Source organism: Kryptolebias marmoratus, linkage group LG21 (genome assembly GCF_001649575.2).
Source record: "Kryptolebias marmoratus isolate JLee-2015 linkage group LG21, ASM164957v2, whole genome shotgun sequence".
In the NCBI taxonomy this organism is placed as follows: Eukaryota; Metazoa; Chordata; class Actinopteri; order Cyprinodontiformes; family Rivulidae; genus Kryptolebias; species Kryptolebias marmoratus.
The window spans coordinates 14,166,190-14,189,686 of record NC_051450.1 but is presented as its reverse complement, the minus strand read 5'-3'; the positions used below and the strand labels follow the sequence as shown (position 1 = coordinate 14,189,686).

Here is a 23,497-nt window from a genome sequence, read left to right as displayed (position 1 = left end):
TTATGACTAGGCCTTCAGAGCTGGACACTTTTTCAGTGAGAAAATACTTGCTCAAGATCTTGGAACTCTTTGGTCAGGTTTTGTTGTAATATAGTGCCATCTGGTGGCAGCTGTTGTTATTTGAAGACCCTATATTTCAGGGGTCTCCAATCCTGGTCCTCGAAGGCCACTATCCTGCGTGTTTTACTTGTTTCTTTGCCCCAACACACCTGATTTGAATCAATGGGTGATTAAGAGGCTTCTGCAGAACATGAAGAGGTAATTTAACCACTGAGTCAGGTATGTTGGAGTAGGGAAACAAGTAAATCGTGCAGGATAGTGGCCCTCGACCAGGATTGGAGACGACTGGTATATTTGGATGATTTTCAGACTTTCAAACACAAGTCATGTAGAATTAGGTGTCCTCTGTCTAACTGCATCTAATGTATGAAACTATATCACAGATCATTTCATCACTTTTTGCCTGTTTAGACACATAAGTGGCCAGCCTTATATCTGTGGGTTTGAAAGATCCCTTGTTAGCCACAGTTAACACTGAATTAGATTTATTTTAAAGCTCGAGTCACTTGTAAAATGCATTCTGCAGCTGGAACAATCAGATAATGGCATAATGGTCTGTGCTGTTTCATTTAGAGATGGCCATTTCCTGCTTGACTGTGTATTGACCTGGTAAGGATTGCTGTGATTCGTCCCGCTCAATGAGTCTAATTTCATCCTAAATGACCAGCTTCAATAACAGATATGTGTCATTTTCTTTGGGTCCTCTGGGGCTGGCAAGAGCTTTGGTTAGATCCGAGCGCAAAAACGACCTTGGGTTTTCCTTTTAGCTCGAATGCAAGTCTGTGATTTCAGACTCAGAGCAGCAATAACTTGCATTTTTTTGCACGTCTCATTTCAAAATTCGTTGCTCCTGTGGGTATGGATTTCTCATTTATGACCTTATAAAAAATGTTTCATATAGGATATAATTATTTGGACTGAGCCTAACACAGACATTATACTGATCTTTGGACTTGGTACTTTTATGGTTTAGAAATCATGGCAGGTTGCAGAAAAACAGCATCTTTAACGTCTTAATTAGATAAATCTGTACCTTTTATGTAAAATCAAACATAAAAAATATGAATATATGTTACCCCTCTAATAGAATTGTTTGTTTTTAACATTTTAAAACAAACTCATTTCACTACAAGCCAAGTGTTTTTCCCCCTTCACACGACAGATGGCGCACCAAGCCACTTGTGGTCTCTTTCACCTTCATTTTGCATGACAAAGGTTGCCGCATTTCATCAAATGTCTTTATTTTTAAAGAGTATTTGCACTGCTGGATGTTCTGCTCCACAGCAGCAGAGTAAATACGGTATTTTTTATTCCTCTGTGGCTTCACCGACGTGAATGTGAAGACAGGTTCGTGAAACCGGAGCAAAGGCGCCTGATGTTGTTGAAAGACGTGCTGCTTTCAAAGGCGCCTCGTAAAAACCATTATTTGAACACAAAGCTCTGTCTGCACTATCACACGATTATTTGTATAATAGTATTTGGTCTGTTTAGACTTCCGGTTGTGGGGGACAGCTCTCACATAGCCAAATGTCAATTGCTCGTCAAAACAGGAAGATTTAAAGATGTATGTAAGCAGACAAAATAGCTTCCTTTTTTAAATTTGCGCCTATCTGAAGAGGACTGTGAAGTTATTCAGAGGTGCACACATTTCCGGACTTGACGACGCGCATTAGTCCCATTGTATTCGATGTGAATGGTACCCACAGCTCAGCCAGTTGTTGAATATCCGACAGCACCTGAACGCAGCAGCAGACACGGTAGTGAGCAAGGCCAGATTGCTATCACTAACCACCACCATCACTAACCAGCCGTCGTTTAGCGAGGCCACAGCTCGTGTACCAAAGCGAGGCGAGTTTCATCAGCAATAACAGGGAGGCTATCGGGGCGGAAATTTCCTTCATACGGGTAAGCATTTCTCGAACTGAAGGGATTTTCAACGCGGTTTCAGTGAGCTGAAACTGGGTCTGAAAATGCCTCTTGCCGCAGAGACTCACGCCGGGATGTCTCTGCGTTGTGCCCTCCGCTAATTGTTGGCATTGTTTGATATTTTTAAATCGTTTTTAAGCGACCTCAAAAGGGTCTCTGTAAGACAGTTGTTATTCTCCGGGCAGACTGAGGAACCTGCTAGTGGTGAGCTAATTAAGCTATCCGTGGTCACAGTGTACTTTAAATAACGACAACTTCGCTAGTTAGCTAAAACATTACACCTACTATTCAAACGGTGTCATATAGTGTTGCGTTTAGGTCAGTCACGAAAACGCCAGATTTCCGTTTCGCGTCTCAATGATTTGAAACATTTGTGTGGAAGCTAATGCTAGCTAGTGTATGTATATATGCGGATAAATGAAGTTACGACGACGTTATTCTTCTGATTTTTAAAATCTTTGTTATAAATGCTGTTCCCGTTTCGCACATTCATTAGTGTTTTATTTATTTGTTTGTTTGTCCCTAAACGGCTCTTTCAGCTGTAAGAGTTTCCTGGATGTTCTCGCAATCTGATTGGTTGCTCCTACAAGTTGCCACATCGCTTTTAGGACTGTAATTGGCCTGTGGATGAAAGCCAGACAGAAATTAAGTACTTTCCCAGGTATCATGAAGTATTTTGGGGTTAAACTCCGAGTACATCAGACCTGATGGTTGCCATTGGTTACTAGAGGCCTGGGAGAGGAGATGAAGCTGATGGATTAAGTTTTTGCAGATGATTAATCTATCTGTTTTCACCTAATTTTCCTTTGGATACTGTTCATTTAAATTCCAATATAGTTTTAGGCACATTTTCAACAGTCAAAATGTATAAATCCCACTGGTAGGAACAGCAATAAAATGGTTAACTTGCCTGGTTTAATGCCAAAACTTCACAACAATCTGTGATTATCTTTTGCTGGACAAGGAAGCTCATTGTCTGGGTGATGTGTGGGATACTAAAGTATGTGATGTGTTTTGAATTTTGGTGAGTGGAGGATCAGGACGGTCATGTTTACCGTTCATTTTCATGATGCGAACCCTAAATATTATCACTTAATCACGATCTGTGACTTTAAACTATTTATGTCATGAAACTGTAAATACCAAAACCCAAAGCAATGGTTCAAATGAAAACAAAAACAACTTTGTTTTTCCATTTTCACTCTTTCTTGTATTGCATCATTGGAAAAATTAGACTTTTCATCTCTTATGTAACAAAACCCCTTCAAGGGAAAAATGATTTGGCACAAAATCTAAAACCTCCTTGAACAGATGTTGTTTTAATCTCTCGCTGCTCGACTTGCTCGGGTGAGTTCGCTCGTACTTTGTCACCGCTGAACCAAAATAACATCGAAATCAGATCGCGCTGAATATCTTCTTTTGTGCGGTCTCTTATCCACGAGCGCAGATCTCTGAGCTTATCTTCAACGCAGTGCTTAAAATGACGTCAGCACGCGTTCAAACCTCCTCATCTGACTTTTTTTAAGTACAGAAATAAAAAGCTAAGGTTGGTAGTAGCTCATACTTTTCTTATGCTGTAAGCTAAGTTACAATCAAAAAATCTAACATTTAATAAGCTGAATTCAGCAAATGCTTATTTAGACTTGGAAAAAGAATGCTATGATTGTTAAAGATAGCTTTGAAAAGTAGAAAAAGAGCTAATTGTCCAGTGCAGATCATGCGTCTATGTTGTATATTGGTTCATCAAGACTTTGAGACAAACATTTAACTTGTGTTATGTTATATCTGAAGACTGTATGCAATTAGCTTTTTGAATAGCTGCTCACAAGCGTGCCTTTGTTGCAAATACCCATAACTCTTTGGGGCAATGAGCAACAATGGGGTGTACCTCCTAGCAACCAGGTTTGAACCTTGACTTGGACGTACACTACACAGTCTGCAGGTATTTCACAAGAAGAAATGCATTAAGGTTGAATTGTAAAGCAGTGTGTAGAACCACAAACAAATTATTATTATTTTTTTTTTACCTACCATTAAATCCCAACTGCTGCAGGGAAAAACTGATGATCTGCATTGAAAAAAGAATCAGAGAAACAATCCCTTTCTGAGTCATGTTTCTATATTTAGATTGTAGTCTTTTTTTGGATGTATAGCAGGGGAGTGTTATGCTTAGGTTAAATAGATGTTACAGTGGTAAATAGAAAGTTCAGTACACAGACATTTGAAATGTTGGCCTTTATGCAGCCATCTGAAAGCAGAGGTCAGTGCTCGTACCATGTTCTAAACAGGAATCGCTTATTGGCATCGACGTGTGCCAAAACCCCCCCCCAACACCACAAATAACATGAATACAATTTAACTGCAAAGGCCACGAGTTTATAAATAGCAAACAAACCGGACACAGGACACTCGTGTTGTGCTCGCTGGTTTGTTTATCTTTTTATTTTTATTTTTTTCAGGGGAATCAGTAGTAAAAAAATGGTTTTAGGTTTGGTTGGGATTGGTTATTGATTAGGGTTTTATGGTTCTGTTTCAAATAGAAAAGTAGAAAAACATGGATCGTTGCTAATATATATAATTTGCTTCTAATGTTAGGATCCTTTGTTCCCTTCCTGTGTCTGTTTTGCATCAGTCCTTTCCCATAAACGTCCACCCAAAGTCAAATCTCTGCTGTTTTTTTCCATTTATAAAAGTATTCAATCATGTAGATGTACTCCTAGATTAAAGCAGCAGATAAATAACTTTGTAGCTCTCCCAAAATCTAAACGTGATCAAATTAAATCAGCTTAAAAATCTTCTGGTACTTTGTGCGCCAAACTTGTTTTGTCTTGTTCCTTTCTTTTCTTTTTTGGTAGGTTTCATAACTCCATCATTACTACACGTTCTACACCACCAGCCATGGTCTTATAGTTAATTTAAAAAAAGAAAAAAAGGAAAACCTTTTTAATATTCACTCACAGCCTCAGGCTGCAGAATGATCACTCGGTTATTGTGTAATTTTTGCCGTGCTTGTATCTAGCTGTCCTCTTCCCAGCGTCACTATTTCTGTGCGGAGCAACAGCGTTGGGATTTTCCATCCTCCCCCTCCCCAAAAAGCCTTTGCTCTCATCCCTCCCCCTCCCTCTCTTCAGGTGTACCTTCCTGGTTTGGAAAGGAGGTGTGACGTTGGTCACACGTGACTTTGCTCGGTTGCAGTTTGTCGTGCTTCAGGTCATTACCATGTTCTGACATAATTGTGCTTTTTCCACAGAGGCCCAGCAGAAGGACACTTCAATAAGTCCCACACAGACAGAGCCATGGTGGAATACTACCAGATATTAGGAGTCCGCAAAAGCGCAACACAAGAGGACATCAAAAAAGCGTAAGCACATTTGAATGTTTTTTTTTGCTTTTGATGTCTACGGACTCTGCTCCTATTTCCTGTATCTGGATGGAGTTAGGGAAGGACAGAAAGAAAAGAAACTGCATTGTTGTTGTTTTTTTTTTCTTCTTTTGTATCTTGCTTCTATCACATACCTTTTATTCTTCACTTAGCCTGAAATTTGAGCAGGTCAGTTCTCGCTAATTCTGTTTCCTCATTGGTTTGTCGACTTTGTTTTGATGAGAAAAGAGCTTCCTTGGAAGTGACGACTCTATGTAAAGACTTCAAACTTCATTGGCGCTTAGGTATGCGCTGGAGGGGACATTGTAGGTGAAGCTGTAAATTACACAGTGAAGTATTTACTGGAAGGATAAAGAAACTATTGAGCATCTGTGGTTAATCAGTCATTGACAGTTTAGTTTGATTAGTAGCTGATAACCATATCTCTGAGCTTCTTTATTGTTCCTATAAGTCAGTGAGTCATAGGACAGCCCTGTGAATTATTTGTGATTGGATTACTGTAAAGGAGATAGTGTATATGTTTTTTTTTTTTTATTTATTTATTTCATTGAATATATTGGTACAGTTCCAGTTGACTTTCAAGTTTTCATCAAGCACCATCTTTAGACAAGAGTTGTAATTTGTCCTCTGTATTTCGGTTCATGTCATGTTAGCGTATGTTAGTATCTGAATTTACCAAAATATACGACCTCTCAGAACCAGGGATGCACCGATTGCTCCGCAAGTGACTGGAACGGGTCGATTCTCAGCTGGACCGGCGTCCGGCACTCAAAAAAAATCCTCTTTAAATTCCTGGTCTGTGAACTCGGACAATATAGTTCTTCGGGAGAAATAAGAAGTGAATGAAATCAGAAATGAGATTCTGCTTGGAAAACTGCAGTCAGCGCATCTCTGCTTCAAACTCATCAAACTCTTAGCTGTTTATTTGTTTTATTTGTTTATAATATTTAATGAATATTAAATTACAGTCAGGATATCAACTGGTAATGCTACCCTCAATGACACTGAGGCTGAACGTAGATTTCCCAGATAAGGTCTAAACATAACTTTTAAGCGCTGGTATGTTCCGTAATTATAAACGAGCCCGTATTGTTTAACTCGTACCTAGCTTTTTGACCCATGAAACAGGTTTTAAAACCGCAAGATAATATCGCAGATTACAACAAAGATGCCAACTACAAAGAGCTTTCACAATGAATTGTGCCAAATCCTTTCTTCTCTTTCGCTGGCTGAATTTTAGTCCCTCGTCCACCGCTGCTTGGCTTAGAAACAAACAGCTGATGCAGCGTAAGCCGTCGCGCGAGGCCCATGCCGCTCGTCAATGCGGATCGGGCCGTCTTTGTTCAATCTGCTCGGGTGGGGAGGCGGGCCGCCTGTGCAGATTTGTGTCTGTGTGTTGGGTGTTGTCATGGTTGCCACCCTAAAAAAAGACGCGCGTGTAGGGATGTGTTTCTGAGAAGGTGTCTGTTATGCTCACAGTCATGTGATTTAAAAGAAATAAATCCCCTTTTCATGACCAGTTTTTACCTATTAATACACAAAGAATTGCACTATTAGGTGTTAGAATATTTCACTGACAAGCTGAATGTTTAAACACTATGTGGGGGAAAAATCACACCCATTATTTAATATCCGGTAGAACAGCTTTTACCGGCAGTAACATAAATTACTTGTTAAATGATCTTATCATAGATCTTATCATTTGGCCCACTCCTCTTTTCTTTCCGTCATTGCTCAAGTTTATGAGGTTTGAAGGTTTTCTCGGTTTTCCCCGGTTTGTGTTTTCTTTCTGGACTTTGACTGAGCCACTGCAACACCTTTGATTTTTTTAGCCATTGTGTTGCAGGTAAGCTGATGGGTTTGGGCTCATTGTTCTGTTTGCGTGACTCGAGCTTCAGCTATTAAACAGTTCATGAACTCCCGCTTCACTCTAGAGAAGTGGTTCCCAAGCTTTGACTTTTATTTCACTAAAACTATATAAATGTTACTAATAAGCTGAATTAATAAATGTATAATGAACAACATAAACAGCCCTGGATACTTTATTTATTTATTTGTTTTAAAATCAACTTTTGAGCAATGTTTGTTGCAACGATTAGGACCAAAATAGTCCAGCAGCAGCAATAATTTTATTTTAGTTGCCTTCTGGAGATCACCTGTAGAGGTTTTATGACCTACATGGGCTCTTGACACTAACTCTCTGATCTAAAGGAGCTCATGATCGACCCAATGGCTGCAAGGTCTCCTGGTCCTGTTGCTGTAAAACAAGCCCAAATTATCAACCCTCCACCACTGTGTTTGACAACTGGCTTTGAGGAGTTTTAGTTTGTTTTTCTTCAAATGTTGTGATATGCGTTATGGCCCTTTGGGTCTTTTCTGTCCGGATGACATTTTTCAGGCCTCATCTTTGTTCAGATGCATTTAAGAAAAAACAAAACAGTTCTGCTGTGTTTTTTATAGAAAGAAGAGATTTTCTTCAAGCAAGCAAACAAGACTAAACAAGTCATAATTAGGTTTTTTTTTCTTTTTCTAACCGTACTGTCATGGGCTTTACAAGTTACCTGAGGCCTGAAGAGTCTGAAATGTAGCTCGGGGGGGGTTCCTGCAGTTTCTCTGCGTGTTGCTCGTTCAGACCTCAGGTTGAACTTTCAGCGATGTCCAAAACCTGGGAAGAATGGCAATTATCTTGGTTGTTTTCCACTCGGGAATCACCTCTCTCAGTGAAAACCGGTCAACTCCAGTGTTTCAACACTAGCTCGTCATCCCAGCTCTGTATGAACATATGGTGAAACTAAATGGTGTCTGTCTTGATTAGAGTGCAGAGAACGACACACAGAACATTACAATGCTAAAGCCATAAAGTGCAACAGATATTTTAGTATAAAAAGTCTAAAATTATTGATTTTCTAACCTGACTCATCCAGACCAGGAAACTGCCAAAACCTCTGCTTTTATGGAGGTCCTCATACATGCTAATAATGAGTTTATTCGTTAAAATAAGGTTTTTCCACACTGCGTTTCTTAATTTTGGCTCCGTATTTCTTAAAGGTATAATATTACAGTGTGATAAGTTGCTAATATCCTGTTTACAAGGTTAGTTAAAGACTTTGCCACACTGTCTTAAATTCATAATTTCACCTGACAAGGAGAGTTTTGAGTAAGACAAATAACAACATTTTATGTTTTAACGGTTTTTCTGTACCTCAATTTGTGACCTTTGCTGCTAAACATAATGACCATGATTGCAGAGCCGTTTTCATTCTTTCATCTCTTGAGTTAGGACTCAGCTAATTGGTTTCAGTCTATGTATATTGTCTTTAACACCATTTAGTCTTAACGTTTTGCTGTTTGTGCTTCAGTTACAGAAAATTAGCTCTGAAATGGCATCCGGATAAGAACCCTGACAACAAGGACGAGGCAGAGAAAAAATTCAAAGAGCTGTCAGAGGCCTATGAGGTCCTCTCAGATGGTGAGATGTTACTCAGCAAATAAACCGATGTGTCTCGAGTGTGCTGTTTCCATTTGTATTTTTAAAACCATCGGCACTTCAAATATAGTATCAATGTTTCTCTGATCTCAGCTATTTCAGGAAGTCCTTATGGTATTTTGAGCTGTTCCTTAATGAGCTAATTGTGTGACGAATCAGGGAGTTAAACTGTTAGAAAATAGGACTAAATGGTTATAGTTTACGAGCTAAACAAGTACTTATTGCGGAGAATGACATATGTCTGGATTTCATTATTTATGAGATGATTTTCCAAAGTCATTGTGTCGTCATGATCGTGCCATTGTCAGCAGTTTCTAACAATTTAGCCTGTGCGTTGTCAGGATTGCTGAAATGCTCGTCTCTTTTGTCATCACACCAAACAAAAGAAATGAGTTGTGCGTTTCTGTTTCTCTTCGGATTCGGTGAGATGACTTTCACTTTGCGCTGCAGAAGTGATAAGACACCGACTGATTGGCATGTTTTTTATTTTATTTATTTATTTTTTGGGGGTAAAATGAGATTCTATTCACAATGAATTAAAATCCAACCACAATAAACAGGATAAAGGTGGGAAAAAATAAAATTTTAAAGAAACAAATTAAGTTCTAAGGCATCAACTGGTTAATTACATTTCATTAACTGTCTTGAATATTTTTGAAGCGATGCTCTCCTATTTCTTTATTATATATAACATGATTTGAAAGTTTTAGCTGACTTCTCATTAAGGAAATATTCAGGTATTATTAGATAATAATCTATTAATAATCAACTGCATGTTAGGTTTTCTGTGAAATTAAGAGATTATTCGATGCAGCCTGAAGACTTTTGCAAGCCTAGTTGTGATTTGTACATCCAAAGCAAAGGAGATTAACGTTTTGTTTATGAAGCTGGTTCCTCTTTTCTAACGTCATTTTCTTCTGCGTCCCAGAAAACAAAAGGAGTATTTATGACCGATATGGAAAAGAAGGCCTTTCAGGAGGAGGAGGAGGAGGGGGAGGAGGAGGTAAGATGATTTTTGGAAACAGTTTTTTAATGTTATGGAAACAACTGATAAGGTGGAATTATAACAATGGACAGAAAAAGTATTTAGAAGCAGACAGAAGGGCTTTACAGCTTGACATTTGACTGATATTATTGTTATTAACGTCATGGTTTGATGTCGTTAAAAATCTTTATATTTTTTCTTCTTTAATTCTTTACAGGAGGTCACTACGATCACTTCGGCGGCGGCTTCACATTCCGTAATCCTGAGGACGTTTTCAGGGAATTCTTCGGTGGCAGGGATCCATTCGGAGATTTGTTCGGTGAGCCCGTGCTCTCGAATGCACCGACGGGGTCCGCCGTTTTTTCAGAAATGGGGAAAGAGGATGAGGAGAGGCATAAGTGCAGAGGGGGGGAGTGCGCAGCGGCTATTATTATCTGGTCAAAAATATCCACTGGTGGCCTGGAAACACGAAGAAGCGTCAAGAAAAACACACTACAAAAGCTCAGATATTTTTCCTCCCGTGAAGCAGAACTTCCTGGTATTTAATTAGTTTGCGTATTGGATAGCTGCTGACGTTCCTGACATGGATGACGGAGCGTTAAACCCAGTGTTAATCCCTCACAGCAATTTAATGTAAATCTGTGTAGTTTCTGTGCAGAAAGCTTTATGTATGATGCTTTAAATGTCATATTGAAAGAAGAAAGCAAATATGTAAAAAGAATTGTTGTGGATGAGTTATTTTTTGCTGATTAATATCAGAGTAGTTTTAAATGACAAGACATTTGCATCTATTTATACATCATCCAGTACTGCACTGATGAGGACAATAGAGGGATATATAGTGTTAGTAAGTTATTATCATTTGATGCGATCTGTGTCGCGTGCCAGATGTTTCCCATCAAAGCATCAGAAGTTGTGTAACTTCTGATCGTCTATTCGAGCTCGTCCCCGTCCGGGTTGCTCAGCGGCCTGATTGGAAAGCATGTGAAGTTCACCTCGTGGAGCTCTAAATAAGGAGTTCAGACGCAGGCGCAGGATGGATTCGAGCATCTACATCACTCGGCTGGAATGCATTCAAAAATAGCTTCCACATTAAAACAAAAAGCAGATATAATAACACCAAGTGAGCGCCGTGCGTTTGTGTACGCGTTGAATCTGATGTGATTCAAGCTCTCAAACACGAGGTAACTTCCTTCGTGTTACTGTCGCGTGTTGTCGGATAAGATAAGTGTTAAAGCTCTTTACTTTAGTCGTTTCGTTTCTCAGTTAACAGTGGCTATAAATAAAAAAAGGGAGATGATTATAAAGTTAATATTGCTGGGCTGAAAGGTGAGACTTGACAGGTTTTTTATACGTTTGACCGACTGATTGGCACACAGCTAGAAATATCAGGTTTAATTTGACTCTCAGGCATGTTCCTGGTTGTCTTTAAGAATCGAGGAAAGTGGTTCCGATTTACTTGTTTTTAAAGCCCGTACGGTCCGGCAGCTTGTCTGTGCGAGCAGCAGCTGGTCCCGTGGATCTGTCACTCAGCCCCCCATCAGTGTCCACCAGCTCAGAAACGTAGAGTCACGCAGCAATGACGGCCGAGTCGCCTTCCACGAACAGCACTCGGTCTCAAATGAACATTTGACGGGGGGAAATATATATTTCTCCAAGGTTTTTGTCGCACCCATTGCAGAAATTTGACAAAACGGCTCCTTTTGATTTGATCTGGAGCTCAAAAGGTTCTATCTAATCAAACATATTTGTCCTTTTGCTCCATATTATTTGTATTTGTGTTATATATATAAACAACTGAAGCCCAATCTGAGTGTTGGAGCGACATTCCCGACCGCTTACTTTCCCCTCTTTCTTCTGCGGAGGCCCAGCAGCTCCGTAAAAGCTCATCTCTCTGCGCTCTGAGGTTTTTCTTCGTCTCGGTAAACAGACAGTAACTCAGTAGCGACCGTGGTCGAAGAGGGGGGAGAGAGAGAGAGTTTTTATTTTAAGCTTTCTCTCAGTGGGGGAACAAGCGAACCATTTTTACTGCCGTCTTGATGTGTTCAAGGTTGAAGGAGGGAGTCTGATTTCAAGAAACGGTGCCAATGAGCCAAGTCTTATCCTGTCAGGGCGACCCAGATCGGTGAAGCACAATTAGCAGCAGCTCCTCGGGGCTTTGGGAGGGGAACTGTCGGACAGCACACGGACAGTTTTTAGAGGAAGAATGTTCCAGAAACAACTAATGAAATCTCGGTCTTCCACTTGCAGCGTTTAAAAAAAAAGAAAAACAAACAGTAGTTTTTTTTTGGACGCTGCAACTTTTCAACTAAACTCACCAAGAAAAAGTGAATCATTTAGAGAAGCTAAAGTACTTGATTAAAAAACCCTGTCCTCATTTCTCCAGCTTCTCCTTCACATCTGACTACCTTTGCAGCTGATGACCCCTTCGATGATTTCTTTGGGGGAGGTCGCAGTCGTCAAAGAGGAGCAAACCAGAGCAGGATGGGTGGTTCGCTTTACGGTTTTGGCGGCTTTCCAGCGTTTGGGTCTGGCTTCTCAGGGTTCGACTCAGGTCTCTACATCTCTGACTGCACATTCAGCGAACGGAGGAAGTAAATAAATGCGCGTCACGTCAGCTGTTAACTCTCAGCTCTGCGCTCCTTTAGGTTTTACCTCGTTCGGAGACATGGGCGGAGGAGGATTTACCTCCTTCTCCTCTTCTTCGTTCGGCGGCGGCGGAGGCATGGGAGGAGGGATGGGCAACTTCAAATCTGTGTCGACCTCCACCAAAATCGTCAACGGCAGAAAGATTACCACAAAACGGTACGTGAAGGTCGAACTGGACGCCGTGTGCGCCCTAATCGCCCCTACTTCCTTGTTCTTAAAGGGCCGTTTGTGTTTTTCTTTTTGTGCAAACAGGATTGTGGAGAACGGCCAGGAGCGGGTAGAAGTGGTGGAAGATGGTCAGTTAAAATCTCTAACAGTTAATGGTAAGGAGCAGCTACTAAGACTGGATAACAAGTAAATTATCTCCCCCACAACATTCGACCAACAAAAACTCCGGCAGCCGGTCTCTCCTCTCTCTGTCGTCATGCATCTCATTCCCAAAGAAGAGTTCTCTCATGTTAGATTAGCAGCCAGGGAGACGAGAGGCGTTTTCTCTGTATTTGTATATTTTTTATTTATTCTAATTCTTTGGGGAGGGGAGAATTTGCTGAGCTTTGTGGGTTTATTTTTTGTTTCTCTTTGTTTTCAGTTATATAAATATTGTACTTTTCTGCCATATACACAGTTGGCTATAAGCTGTATATATTATTATTATTTTTTTTCCATTAGGGTGTTATATTGTCGTGTTGTGGCAGGAAAAGTTGTACATTTGACTTCAGCATGTCATTTTTGCTCTTTTCGTTTGACCAGTTTTAACAAGTGAATGAGAAGCTTAACCACCTCACCTTGATGTTTTTAACATGAACTTCACTCAGCTAACCTGTCAGCTACTGTTCATGCCAGTGTAATAGGAATTCATTAATAAATTAATTATAACAACATGCATTTTTCTTTTTTTTTACCTTTTTGTTTGTTTGGAAACACTGTGTGTTTGATTCGTTTGTGCATGATTACTGACTAAAAAGGAGGCTGTTATTCATCCACTATAACCGCTTCAGAAGCTTTAAAGTATGAATCTAGACCATAACCCCCTCACACTTTTAGCGGAGCAGCATACACCCAGGACTTTTTCCTCTTTTTTTTTTTTGCTTTTCCTGTCAGATTTGGTCAATAAAGTTGAGTTTGTGAAACTCCACAGAAATTCTGCCGCCGTCTCCTGGTGTCTGCGTGTTTCTTTTTTGACGTCTTGCTCCCCATGGATGTGTGAGTGAGCTGCTTTGTGCCTCGTCACGGTTTAAACCTGCTTCTCACGGACGCAATAACACTCACTGTTCACCGCGCGGCTCACTGTGTGTACTATTTAGCTTACTAATGCCTCCGTGACTCACATTAAGGCTTGGTCACCGGCTGATTCTGCAGTGGTTTGTTTATTCTGTGTGTGTGTCCTCACTAAAATCCTTTTTTTTTTTTCTTCCAAGATTCCTTTAAGAGATAGGAAAAGTTTATTCTCTGTAAAGAGATATCTGTCTTTAAACCCTGAAGCATTTTTTTTCTTCTTCTGTACAATGGGTGTGCTTTATCTTTGCAAACCAGGTGGGAATCAGGGAACACCCACTCCTGTGCCCTTCCCTTTTTTTTCTCAGCACCCCACCTTCTGCACTTTTACTTTTGTGAGGTTGTAAAAGTGCTGACGTTGCGCCCCATATGAGAAATTCTCACAAAAAAATGCAGCTCAATCTCATGTCAAAGCTGAGAAAAATGCACAATCATATTTAAAAGCAAGAGTCAGACCCAAGGTTAAATTGGGCAGTGACTGCAGCTGGCTCGGGAACACAGAAATGAGTGTTTCTTGAGGAATGTGCTCAAGGCTAGTTTATTTACACACGGCCTGCCTCGCATTTTTGTGAGACGTGTCAAGAAAGAAAAACGGGGGGAGATACGTTGACCTGCAGTGAGTCGAGCTGACCCATTTTCCTTTGACTTTCTGTGCTTTACATGTGTGTTTGGGTGACGCGAAGGCTAGCTCTCTTGTTGGTGCTCTTATCAAACAGGAGCGAAGCTGCTTGTGCGCTTGCGCAGCTCTGTTGCCAAGCGACTGAGCGAACTTTTCCAACATGGCGTCGCCAATCAGTCTCATCGAGATGGGCGTTCTTGTGCACAAATGTCGCGATTAAAGCAAATGCTGATATTTAATTTGCATGTATACAAAGTTAAAAAACGAGGTTACAGTTGATAAAAAATAACTTGATAAACTGGAAAAACGAAAGAAAAGGACGCCTGGTAATGCATTTGTTTTACGATGGCGCCCTCTCCTGGACATTGAGGTTAATTTCAATGTTAGCCTGGTTCTCATCATTCTCTTCAATCTTTGGTTCCTATTTTATTTACTAAGAACTGTTTCCCCCTTTAACTTTACTGTGAATAGAGAATATGCACTGTACACTCAATATAAAGTGAAAATTCTATTTGTTAAACGTTGGAGGAATCTATAAGTGATTTGGTAAGTACAAACGTTTCAGGTCCTCTACCTCTATAATTTCTTAAAGAATGGTGTTGATGATTTAGCTCTTACTTTAGCCATTCCTCCCCTAATTGTACTCAAAAATTCTATAACTATGCCAAATTATTGATGCTATTAATGCTATTTTATACTTATCAATTGTGTACAATTTTTGTGGACAACATTTAAAAGTACTTACTGCAAACTATAGAGTCAAACATAGGAGAGGTTATTCTGACCTATAGCAAACGGTGCAGTTTGAAAGAGTTTAATTTAGTAGTTTTCCAGATAAATTCATATGCACTCGAGGCACTTTTAGCTGCGTACTTTACTCAACAAATCTGAGCTTAAATACATAACAACACATCAAAACTGTTGGATTTATATTCAACCCTAAACAGCTCTGGTTGTCACAATTGTTGACCTATTTTAAGTCCTGTAGTCGGTGGCAGCCATTCAAAAGTACTCCTTACTAATATTTAATTTAAGGTCACAATAACCATCAATTTGAGAAAAAAAAAAGTGTAGATTTGGTTTATTATTATTTTTTGTATCAGTTTTCATGACATTACAATGAGTGTCTTTAAGTGTGAAGATTGTTCCTTTTAAGTTACTCTGAAACTTTGGGATATTTCAAAACCATAAATATTCAGAGGCAAGTTTTGAATCGATAGATAATGGACATATCTCAAGAAGCCACTAAAATGAGTTGGATTTATGAGGTAAATAAGATTTCTTTATCTAAGTCAAATTTATATTTAGAAAAGTCAGTATAATTTATTTTAAACTGATACACTGACTCATATACTAAAGTACCTTAAGCCAAATTATTCTTGACAAATGGTAGATATGTTTTTTTTTAATATATATTTGTGTTTTTGAGTGTACACTCGTTTGGCCACTAGATGGCGCCATTTGTACACAAAAGACAACATTAATCGTCCGAGTATCATTTTCAGGAGAGAAACCACAAAAACTGCAACTTTATTGGACTAAATCAGAAGACATTTTAGGGCAATAGATAAACTTTTCTGTCAAAAATCATAAAACTGATAATTTAAAACGTTAAGATAATTAATGTCCTCAATAAAACGCTGGTATACCTTTTGTAAGTTATGTGTTAAAATGGACTCTAGCCTCTTCAGTCAGTGGTCGAAGATTATTACTATATATTAAAGTCTCTCGTTTTCCTTTTTTCTTCCTTATCCATCAGTTCCAATATAACACACCTTATTTGTGCACCCCACTTCCCACACACTCACAAACATGAACAAAAAAAAATCCTTTCTGCTTGACAGCTTATGAAACCAGGGCTCGGAGCCGATGGCCACTTTATGAGTGATGGCTAAGATAAGCTGCCAGCTTCTTTTGGGCCGTGTCTGAACAAGGACTCCTTTCTGTCTGTTTTCAGCAGTGAGGTCCCATCAGCACGACACCAGATAGCTTGAACCCAGGGAAGGTGGGCTGCTGAATTTAATCTAGTTGTAGTTGTCATGTAGGGTTAGCCCCCTGTTTGAGCAGTGATTTATTTTAGGCTCCCTGAGTCGACAACCAAAGCTCCAACCTGCTACATATAAGGCGGCGTTTGTCCATCACATATAGATCGCGTGTCTTTGTGTGTTTGAGCGGGTCTCGGGGTCTTATTTTACTCTAGATGTTGTGTTTCAATCACAAGCGGCTGCATTGTTTAGCCTGGAGACAAATGACAGGAACTTTCAAGACAATAGCTGCAAATATGAGCATCAAGGAGCTCAGTTGCGTTCACTCTGCTTTTTAAATTAAGTCCTTGATGCAGAAAATAATAGGCCACCTTTGTGAGCACAAAAACCCCTCTTTATCATCACAGCTCTTTGATATTGTCTTTGTTTAAATGCTGTTGGATTATGCAAAGTGATGGCAGAATGAGTCCTATTATCCAGGTAACTGAACTCTTAACAGATGCGTATATTGATCCTCAGAGGGTAAAGGAGGCTGGAATGAAGTGCACAACCTTGAAGTCGCAAGTGTTTTGGCTCAAACCAGCTATCTAGCATCACCTGATAGGATCACAAAACAAATTCAGGCTGGAATTAAATTTTGTGTTTTCGAGCTGCAGCCTTGAGAGCCAAACCACTCGATTGTCCCGCTGGTCCACTGAGATCTGGTGCCTCCTTGTATGCTCAACTGTGTGTGTGTGTGTGTTATTTCTTTTCCGAGTAAGCTCAATTTAACAAGTTGGCTTGTAAACCCTGAAATAAACAAATTCAAGTCCAGGGCTAAAATAGCACAAATCACCCGAAAAGTTTCAGCATATTCAGTAAGACAGGAAGAATGTTCTGCGTGAACCACTCAGACAGTTTCAGTCTCGACACAATGGAAAAGCTTTTGTGACAAAGGGAATGGACTTGGGTCAAAATGGATGACCTGTGGTAATAAGACGCCTATTCAAACAGAACCGAAACCCAGCAGTGTCTTTGTCTCGGTCCGAGCCGGAGCACAGTGCAGTTGTCCTTACTTGTCTTGAAACTCTTCAGCTGCACCTGAAGGAATCGAAGGATTTCCCTCTGAAGTAGACAGAGCTTGTTAGAATAATTAATAACTCCCCCAAAGTTTAGACTCAAACAGAGGTCTTAGAATTAAAAGTATATTAACCAATTATAAAGCATCAATTTTTTTTAAAACAATAACATTTGTCAGGATACAGCTAATAATTGGCCCTTTTCACTAATATTTGCATAAACTTTAATAATCAAGGATCATTTAAATCTGACGACCAGTTTAATAGGGTTCAACTTTTTAATTATATTATATTTTCTGTGCTGTTAAATTGCTACTGAAAGACCTAAGATCCAGATCTTAGGTCTTTCAGTAGCAATTTCTGACAAGTTCTGACACTTGACTTCAATATTTGTTTCATAAAAATACCTCTTTAATCATCATTTATGCTTTTATGTGTCTGTAATTCCATATATATTTTTAAAGTATTCATTTAGAGTAAAGAATCAATCGGCCAATCAGTTCATTCAGTTCTGTAGAGAGCAAAGCAGCCCACAGCATGATAGAGCCTCCACCATGCTTTACTGTAAGATGTCGTTTTTCCTGACCTTTTTTAACATAACACAAAAACAAGCCAAATAAAGTGATCCAGAACTTGTTGAGAACCTCAGCCACCTGACGTCACTGATGACCCATTGTGTTTAACCTCCGAGGACATGGCGTCCACACGTGCGGACATCACATTTTGCTTAGCATTCCTTGACTCCCATCAGGTCCCAATCAGCCCAAACGGCAAAGAGAAACGAAGAATGCATGCCAGGCAGGAGTTTGGGTCTTAGGAGGTTAAGGTTGGACCATTGTGCGCCGTGCAGGGGGATCTGTTTATGTTTTAGTTTTTAAACGCTGGTGCAGAGCCTCCTTCTGAAAAACCGGACCAGTTTCAGCACGACGAGCATCTGGCCTCCTTCCCCCCTCCTTTCCCCAATCCCCTCCTTGCTGCCTTAATTACACAACACAATGGCAACGAGATCTGCCTGTAATCTCCAGCATAACCCCCACCACCACCACCACTACCCACCACCCCACCCCATCCACCCCGTCCACCCCGTCCACCCCGTCCACCACATTCCCTGCCTGCCACTAATTCAATATAAATGTAAATTACCTAGAGAGAAGAATAACCAAATCTCATTTTATTTACATGACTAATCACAATAAAGTCAGACAGATGAAATATGAATGATATATATGGCTGGTGTTTTTTTTTGGGCGGGGGGGTATCCGTAGGGACTTGTTTTATACCATCTTTGTTATTTGTTTTTGGTTACATCAATATACCTTTTGGACTGATGCTCAACTTGCTGTAATAGATGTGTGTATCTATTTTCTCTTACCTGATTGTATTCACACTGCCAAGGGCACCAGAAGGCAACATGTTTTCCTTTTTTTTTAACAATACACATGTCAGACAGATAAAATTTTACAGAATAAAAAACAAGACTTTATGTTGAGCACCGCAGGCAATCCACGCAGACAACGATAAGCTTAGGTGTGATTTATTCTCTCTCTGTTCACACCCACAGACGTCCCGCCCCAGGACCCCTTTGAGGAGGAGTTTCGTTGCCTCAGACCGAACACACTTCCTGGCTTCGGCCTGCACCAGCGCTACCTGAGGAACTCCGCCCAGAACCCCTCAGAGGAGGAGGAGGAGCACGGCCCTCAGAGCCAAGGACTAACAAGAGGTCCGCCCAGCTGCCACCGCAGAGCTGATTAATTACCAACACACTGAGCTCTCCTTTAAAGAGTCTTAATGAGCGCAGCTAATTGTCTGCTTTTGTGTCTGACGGCCTCACAAAGCACAATGACGGAGAGCGGCGCGTGTGATTGGCAGATGTAAACACGGAGGACAGAGATGTTCATTAGGCAGCTCTGTTCTACGAGCAGAGGTCAGAGTCTGCCCCCTGTTTTCCTTCCCGGGGTCAGGAAGTCAGGCACAAAAGCTGAGCAATTATCTGCAACACGGAGCCAGTCAATGTTTGATAATGGCGGCTTCGTTAGTTTAGGAGGCAACCTTTAATTTCACCGCACATAGTCCCCGCTGAGACGCAAACAAAGGGTCCTGATTCTGCACAAAGCACTCAAATATGTCTCCTTGGAGAGTGAGAGTTTGTTTCCTAAAACCAGAGCTTGACATAAAAGTTTGGACACTTTAAAGTTATTAACCTAATGAGCAAACTTTAATTCTTTTATTAATAGATCATTAACCCTTCACAAACACTTAAAGCCATGTTATGAACATCAATATTGTTTCAAAGTATTTCCCTGCAAAGTCACATTTATTCTTTTCTCGATCATAAATCTCATCTCACTTATACATCATTTATAAACAACTTTTAATTTTACTGAAAAACTGAAAAGCAGTTCAGCTTTCCTCCCACTTCCCTTCACAAAAAGAAAGGCCCACTGTAACAAAATGTATCCAATTAGAACTCTGAGAGTGCTGCACTCGGTGTGAATGTTCATTAGGCACGTTAATCCAACTAATCAGTGAGCTCCAAACAACGAAAACAAAACAGCCTCACAACCCATAAACAACGCAAGCGCAAATTGATTATGTGCAAAATCAAAACGTCAAGTTCAATCATTTCCCGAACTTTTGTCTCCAGTAAACAAGCAGACTGTAAATACCAGATTCATTCTGCTGCTTTTTCTTCATCACTTCCAGAACGGTGGGATCCTGTGTGAAATCTACATGCAAACTAAATGTCTCAGTTTAAACTAATTCAAAAAACTTTATATTTTGTACTTTAGGTTCTACAATGACAACATATAAAATATGTTGGAACCGACGTCAGAAGCATGTTAAAAATCGATTGAAGCCACAGGAAATGGTGGAAATACTTATTTAATATTTAGCAGGTCATGTTTGGGTATAAAAAAGCAGGGAGCCTGAAACTTTCCTAGAAGGAATGCATATCGCCCGCCGCCTTCATGCCAGAGTTTTAGACTAACATCGTCTTATGATAAGAGATGCAGTTGTAGCCATTTTGATCAAACTTTGAAAATAATGTTACGTGCAATCCCATCATAAGATGTCCTGCTCAGAGTACATGTTGTGAATGACTCTCAGCTACTACCACATTAAATTTTAGCACAATATCTGCAACACTGACTGAGTTAGAGCCATTTTTGTGTTGAATTGGACTGACTAAAAGTTAATTGCTTGTTGTTGTACATCCGGTGATTACTTTCTGAAAGTTTCATTTAAATTTGTTCAGTGGTTCATGAGATATTTTGGTTGCAGACAGGGAAATGTACACACACACACACACACACCGACAGTAAAAAAAACAAAAAAACATTATTGCTCACCTTTCGCCTACCAAAGTGTTGTTAAATGAAGATGAACCCAGTGAAGAGTGGCAAACAGAGTTCCTTCCCGACCAAGGTCGCAACTATGGGTGGCCCTGCCCGGACCTACGCCCACACACTGTCTGCGGTGATTGTTAAAAGACAAAACAAACAAACAAAAAAACACCTCCAAAAGATAACTAACAGTGTGGATTATTTTGTGAGCTCATTACAGCTGGAACACAGGGATTTCTAATGTGCTCGTGTTGTTTAAATCACCAACTCACAAGAATTTTAGCCCTGAGAAGCAGATGTGATGTTAGTGTGACTGATCATCTGACCTAAAGAGCAATCTACTTGAGTAGCTAATGTAAACCTTATAGTTATTATTATTATTATGGTATCCTTTTAATAACTCAGTTTATGTGGACTCAGCTTGACCTCATATTAGAGAAACTATTGTAGAAAATTCACTATCGCTCATATAGGTGACACTTTGATATCAAACTTACTGATATTGAAAAAAGCCTTCAGTCACCGCTTATAATCCCTAAATAAATAGCTTGTGAACATGCTGGGTTTAACAATATTGATTTTTTTATATATCTTTTAGGACACGTGGACTCCAAGAGGAAGAAACTGTGGCTAAAGGAGGCTGATTCCAGAAAGAAACGATCTGCTCGGCTCTTCCCTCGTTTCAGTGGATTTGGAACATTTTTTTAAACACTTCACACACACAGGTGCCATCAGGTACACGTGGCATTAATTTGTTTTGCAAAAAAGCCAGAGACCTGACAGCAACACTGCTGCATCATATCTTATGTTGTCTATTACCTGCAACACAAAGTTTATGTCCTACCTGCTTTTATCTGCTAAACAATAGCCCGCAGCAATTGGTTTAATATTTGAATTTGTCCAAGATATGCTCCGGATGCGTACTTGTTGCTGTATCTTCTGTTGACTGGCCTTGGTGTTCCACAGTTTAGTATCCAGAACTTAAATTAATCACTTATGACTCAACTGTTCTGATTTCTGCAACTTGTTTTGTGAGGTTTTGAAAGTATTCAGGAGCAAGGACAGTTAGCCCGGTTCGACACGAGCATAAAAGTTGCTGCTCTAATAGGATTCAGCATGTGGGAGTAAGTGAAGGTCAGGCTGTTTAGTGTTTTTTTTTTTGTTTTTTTTTTTTACATAGGAGACAAAGAAAAATGTAGATGATTGGAGAGTTCGAGAAGTAAAAAGTGTGAAAGTACTGAAGAGGGTTAGGATAAAATGCTCAGTCCTACATGAATGCTGAATAACATCATCAACACTATAAAAAAACAGTCCCGCACCTCTCAAAGCCAGTTTTAAAGGATCATTTGTATTCATATATATTTAGCAACACCTTCCGAGGGTGTTTTTGTAAATCAAAAATGTTTTCCTCATTTAATGAGCCTCTGACAGATTGTTAAGATGAGTTTAGATGCAGAAATGTGAAAGAAATGTTCATTTTTTTATGGACTCTTACCATTAAATGCTAATAGGAAATATTTTTTCACTGGTGGTCAGCTTTTTTTATTGTGCAACATCACATTTTATCACACAACAGATAATCTCAGGAACATATCCAGCTGCTAAGGCAATGTCACAGCTGATCTGGGAACTGAACAGTGTACAGTTGTGATTGTTCGGGAGGTGTTATCAGTGCAGAATGCTGCATTTATCCATCCTGAAGCCCTCAAAACCAAATGGACCACATTTCTACTAGTTAAACTAATAGATTGTAAATAGTTGTGTTAATGCATTACTCATTCAACCAGGTTTCCCAGCTGTAAATAAGCTTTTAGATCCTCTGGGTTGCTCTAAACATTTAGCAAATCACTAAAACTACCGTGATTTTTATTATAACTTATGGTTCAGAACCAGGAGTTTGTTAATACTGTCTGAAAGTTGTTAGCCACAGGGCTCAAAGGACTAACATTTTAAATATGACTTTAATTTTTCTAAGGGAAGTTTAAATTAAAAACAAATAACAAAAAAACAAAACAAAACAGCTTTTAGCTCGATTTTAAGAAGGAATTTGTCACCCAGGCTGTTTATTCCATTAATTTTTTTTGCTCTGTCAGAAGGTAAAACAGGAGTAATGATCTGCATTAGGTGGAGATCTGTTATTCATTTACGTGTTTAGTTATTCATTTATTAATTCTCCTTTTTTCCACCATTATTTATAACCGAATAGCGTTATACAAACCTTTCATACAGTCACCAGCACAGATCTTGGATTAAACGTAACAATAATCAAGTGCAAATATGTTGCCACAATCAGACGCTGCTATTTAAATCTAGTCAATGTTTATTTCTTACATTTCAGACTCATTTGCTCTTTGTATGTATGAATGTTCACCAAGTGTTCCTTAGAGGACTGTAACTGGACGGACGCAGAGACAAAACACCCTGGATTTCCCTGTCACACGGGCAGCACCACGGAGAGAGCAGCGTTCTCACATTATTTTGAGCGAGCCTGCAGTGTTTTGTATTATTCATGTGGCAGAACTCGTGCACATGACCCAGCAACTCATTTGGCCCTTATTCCCGGGCAGCCAGTGGTCTCTGAGGGTTTAATTAAACTGTGTCGAAGCAGTGGTCCATCTCCTGCCATTGCCTTAAATCCTACAGCCCACCTCCTCCTCTTAAAGAAATCACAAGCACTCCTCCTTCTGACTTTCACTCGGGGGGGACACGTACCTCCTGAAGAGCCGA

At 39.8% G+C, this 23,497-nt stretch overlaps 1 protein-coding gene across 5 annotated transcripts; it reads left to right on the top strand.

Annotated features, from left to right (window-relative positions):
• The first annotated feature begins 324 nt into the window (after positions 1-324).
• Positions 325-22,290, top strand: dnajb6b (DnaJ heat shock protein family (Hsp40) member B6b). Of its 5 annotated transcripts, none has more exons than XM_025003855.2 (10): positions 325-348; positions 5,237-5,347; positions 8,728-8,837; positions 9,784-9,858; positions 10,058-10,159; positions 12,227-12,394; positions 12,489-12,645; positions 12,742-12,812; positions 18,988-19,146; positions 21,369-22,290. In XM_025003855.2, exons 2-10 carry the CDS (start codon positions 5,283-5,285, stop codon positions 21,476-21,478), a joined length of 1,017 nt encoding a protein of 338 aa, XP_024859623.1. In that variant the 5' UTR covers positions 325-348; positions 5,237-5,282; the 3' UTR covers positions 21,479-22,290. The 5 variants fall into 5 exon arrangements, with proteins under 5 accessions (XP_024859623.1, XP_017262250.1, XP_017262252.1 ...); XM_017406761.3 differs by lacking the exon at positions 325-348 and adding an exon at positions 1,785-1,965; XM_017406763.3 differs by lacking the exon at positions 325-348 and adding an exon at positions 1,791-1,965 and having other exon boundaries at positions 12,257-12,394.
• The last annotated feature ends 1,207 nt before the right edge of the window (positions 22,291-23,497 follow it).

Excerpts from the sequence above, each read along its gene's own strand:
- dnajb6b (XM_025003855.2), top strand. The coding sequence starts at position 5,283 with ATGGTGGAATACTACCAGATATTAGGAGTCCGCAAAAGCGCAACACAA. Across the intron at positions 9,859-10,057 it reads AGGAGGAGGGGGAGGAGGAG|GAGGTCACTACGATCACTTC; the intron begins GTAAGATGATTT and ends AATTCTTTACAG. Across the intron at positions 19,147-21,368 it reads GAGCCAAGGACTAACAAGAG|GACACGTGGACTCCAAGAGG; the intron begins GTCCGCCCAGCT and ends TATATCTTTTAG.